The 4462-nt window shown below is 37.7% G+C and overlaps 1 protein-coding gene across 1 annotated transcript in view; it reads right to left on the bottom strand.

Annotated features, from left to right (window-relative positions):
* Positions 1 to 3668: 3668 nt before the first annotated feature.
* nt5dc1 (5'-nucleotidase domain containing 1) overlaps positions 3669 to 4462 on the bottom strand; it is a 62938-nt gene continuing 62144 nt past the window's right edge. The window contains exon 12 of the mRNA XM_042503095.1: positions 3669 to 3813. Within this exon, the coding sequence (XP_042359029.1) occupies positions 3701 to 3813 (113 nt within the window). The 3' untranslated portion in view covers positions 3669 to 3700. The remainder of the gene's footprint in view (positions 3814 to 4462) is intronic.

The following is a 4462-nucleotide window of genomic DNA, read 5'->3' as shown; positions in this document are numbered from 1 at the left end:
TATGTTGACAGGTACCGGATGAAAAGTGCGATACTAAATGTTGACAATATGATACTACAGTCTGTTTTTTTAATTACACAACTGCTTTTATTGGTTAGATTTTAAGACAGCGTCATAAATTCCCTGGCATTAATATTGGACATGTGGCTGTATGAATAAAAGTTCTTTGCTGGCTGCAGTTTGAGGTGAAATCAGGTAAAGTGGGTCATCAGGTAAAATGGGACAAATAAGGTTTTTACATCTTGCAGGGCTCCCACAGTCATGAAGAACATGGAAAAGTTATGATATATCACGTTTCCAAAAATGCTTGAAAAATGCATGGAATTTGTAAAAATCATTGAAAGTTTGAGAAAAGGCATAAAGGTGTACTGATATCTGTCGCTACTGACGGATAGTAGCTCTAATGTGTCAATGTGTGATGTTTTGTTAACGTCACATTTCTTTATTTTCTCTCTGAAACATCTTCAGCTGAAATTATGTTGGGAAAAAGTTGGAGTCTGATTTGAAAAAGGGGCAAGGAAAAAAAATGTTATTGTAAGTCCTTGAAAAGTCATGGAAAAGTTTTTAACTTTTGTCCATGAAAATGTTAGCAGTTAACCACCTGTCACGTTATTGTTACTATAAATGTAGCGCAGTATAATAAGTAGCGTAAGAGATTTCTAAATAGAAGTAAACACCGTTAAGTTTTCACAGACCTCTGTCCATGCTTCTGTCTACATTTTACCTGTTCTCCAGCCAGTCTGTGAGGTCAGACACACTAAAACAATCCCCCCACACACATGCTTGTCTCTTCCAGAGCAGTATACACAGCTCTGCTTTACCAGCAATGGAAAGGCAATCTATAGCCGAATTTAGCAGGTTTGCCCATGATTAAAAAACCTGCGTGCACACCCTAATTTTGGTCAATTGGAGGTTTTAAGATTAAGACTTGAAGTCAGCAGAGAAACAATTATTTTCATTCAATAAAACTGACCCTCTAACGGGATTTGCTGCTACAGCCAACTGACTGTATAATACAGATATAGAGGCAATAAAAAGTGTAGCTTATAATTAATCTTTAGAGGAAGATGCCCCGGAACCAGCTCACTTTAAGAAGCAAAATTGCTGAAGTTTGCAAAGAAAAGTCAAAAAGAGAGATCTTTATGTAAGAAAATTGTAGAACATTTTATTTAATTGACAGTACTTCAACACTTGAACACAGAAATGAACTTTCCCTGTGTTTTCAAGAACTTAAGACCACAAATGAATCCAACATAAGGCAAATGTGCATGTCAAATTTTCCAGGTTGGATGAGAAAATAAAAATACAATCACCACAGCTGTATGCATAAAACACCTGCACACACAGCAAAAGTAATACTTCACTTTGGATGACCAATCTCACACACATGCTGACAGCTATGTGCTGCTTATTGTCAAAATAATCTCTCTACATTTGTGAGATGATGGTCATCTAAAAGGACATTTGGGAAATCCTCTTGTTTGATGAGCCACTCAAAGCCAGATGGATAGATTGAAAACAGTCTTATCTCGGTGTGATTAATTTAGAGATTGGTGCAGGATGTTTAGCCCTGCTTAGCACAAAGGCTAAAATAAGCTAGCTGAAAAACAAGCTAGCAGCTAGCCAAGAAAAGAAAGTCCATTGTGGTTTTATGAATTTAGAAATAGCGAATTTATTACTAACAACAGCTAGCTGAAATCTTATCTATATTTAAGACATGGAGTAAATGTAGGAATTTGGAATGTGATGATCTCTCTGAAACTAAAATTCACAGTTTATAAGCACAACAGGCCTATCTTGTAATCTGGTGGGGAGTGTTTCTGAATTGCACGGTCACCTGCCGCTTAGCAAACTAGGTTATTGTTCTTCACTAATGCAAAATTTAGCGAACTAGCTAAGTTATCAAGCCATCTGAGACTTTAAGACACGCGTAAACAAGAATTCACGTACAAATTCAAAGCTGACTTTGTTCAAATTATTCAAAATAATTACATATTATTCGTTCAGACTTGACTTTTTGAAAAAATGACAGCCCCAGCATGTAGCATCTCAAATGTTATCTGCCTATCTTGTTACCAGGTTTACACCAGAATCTTGACAACAATTTTGGATCCAATACGAAGCAGAAAACCTACCCAAACTTGATGTGTATGAATGAACTTTCACAATAAGAGAAAAGACATTGCCCAAATGAGTTCAGACTTGATCAGAATAACCCATTTTGAATGTTATCAATTAATTATATGGGTTTTATTGGTGGTTATCAGCCAGCAGGCTGAGAAGCCCATCAGGGTAAATAGGCCTGAGTCTTCTTGGGTCCAATTAGATATTAAAAATAAAGACATGCAGACCCAAGACAAGTAAGTGGGATGTGACTGCACCCAATTTGAACCCAGAATAAAATGTAGACCCTGCACAGCTGGGTTTCTGGCTCCTCTTGACTTTTGCAATGTTGTCAGACCGAATGGATCAAATCCCAATACCAAAACAAGTAATTTCGCGAGGGTAGTGACAATGGGAAAAAGTCAGATTGGGCCCAATAGCATCACATGATGGACCCGAATTTGTAATTCCACAGTATGGCCACTGCAGCCTATTAAATTGGCTTAAATCCCAGTGCTGTTTTTTTTTTCAGCCTTGAGTGCTATGCGAGGCTAACTACCTCCCAGATACCGAGATAAATCTGAAATCAGTCTCCGATGACGTGAGAGAAACAAGCAAACTTAAGAGGATTTTTCCCAAAATTAGTGTTTCTTAAATATTATGGCACAACTTGTCTATGCACACCGACAAAATCACCATTCAGAAGTCGGTAAAGCATATCTCAATGTGGTACTGCATATGAATGAAGCACAAGTAGTCCACGTTTTTACACAATCACTCAAAGAGCACATGTCACTGTTGCACCAAAATAATACAGAGAACATCTAGCATAGTCTTCATCATCCATTATTATTATTATTATTATTATTATTATTTAGTGTTTCTCAAAGTTGTGTTTTTTTGACACAGCCAACATAAAGGACAGCATTGTGCCAGATCTGTAGCAACAATGACCTGAAGATTAACACCGTCTACAAAACTGACACAGGGGAAACAGTAGACCTTAAATCTAATGTTAAGGTTACTTAAATGCATACAGTAAAACTATATTTTTTAAAAAAGAGGACATCACAATAACAGTGTTGTACAGAAATACTGACACAAAGGATTTTTAGGGACAAACACACTGTGTCCATCTGGGTTCTGCTTACAGTAGGTAACGTTCTTGAGGTAATCACTGAGGGGATAAAGATACACTAAAATGTTCACTTTATTTTGGAAAAGTTCAAAGAAGTCAGATTTTTAAACAATCTATACCACTGAAAATAATAAGGGGCAACAATAAAAACACTACATTTCCTATTATTACTGTATGCAGACACACACACGCACACTTATTTTGTCGTATTTCCACGTGTACGGTACACTAAACCACGAAACGACGTTCAAATGTTGGCGTTATTACAGAGAGATACTGTGGCTTACATTCACATGGTTTCTCTGAATGGGTGAGGAGTGTATGCTTCCTGTGCTCCACAGATGGCGGCGGGGTCAGGTGGGAAACTACAGGCAAAAATGGAGGCACATTCCTCTCCTGAGGCAGAGGGGTAAGGGAGGACTTTTTCTTTTTTTTTAAACTTTTTCCCTTTTATTTTTTTTACGAGAGATTTTCGCACCTCTTCAACAAGGAATCCGGGGGCCTGGGGTAGTAGCCCGTGGTGCAGGGCTTGTCCGGAGAAAACCTTGGGAACTTGTAATCCAGAGGGAGATCTACAAAAAGAAAACCAAACAGGAAAGTCATCTTGCAGGTTATCCAGTACATGTGCAGGCCGCCTGTACGTTTAATACAACACTGCTGCTGAAAAGCAACAACAAATGTTGAAAAGCAAGGATTCATTATTCAGTGGAAAAGCACACTTTGTTCTAAACAGCAGGTAGTAATCACTCAGGCCAGAAAAAGCTGGAGTCATTCGTGTTTGATCGTTTGCCTCCCAAGAGACAACTCTGGCTGAAAACAATCATAAATTACAGGCCTGAAAACTCCAGTCGGATGAAAAAGTGACAGGCTGAAATGCAGCCACCCAGGACATGTTTGCACTTTTGATCTATGTCCACTGAAAGTGTTTTTTTTTGCCACTGAAAGGTTTAGATTATTTTAAGTGAGTGATAACATTATGGAAAGGATTTCTACAGAGACAGACCTTTTTGTTATTGGATTAAGATCCTTATAGTTTCATCTAAAAACATCCCTGAAATTACAATCACCAAACACTAGACTCCATTGATATAAACAGTAATTTTAACGTGAACAGTGCCATCTAACTGGGTGAATTAAGAGTTTATTTCAACCAAACCAGTGATTTCTGGAAGAGTGGAAAGATGAACCAAGAACGTTTTTATGAGTTTCATTTTTATTCTA

Source organism: Plectropomus leopardus, chromosome 16 (assembly GCF_008729295.1).
Source record: "Plectropomus leopardus isolate mb chromosome 16, YSFRI_Pleo_2.0, whole genome shotgun sequence".
Taxonomy (NCBI): Eukaryota; Metazoa; Chordata; class Actinopteri; order Perciformes; family Serranidae; genus Plectropomus; species Plectropomus leopardus.
This window is presented reverse-complemented; position numbering and strand designations above follow the sequence as displayed.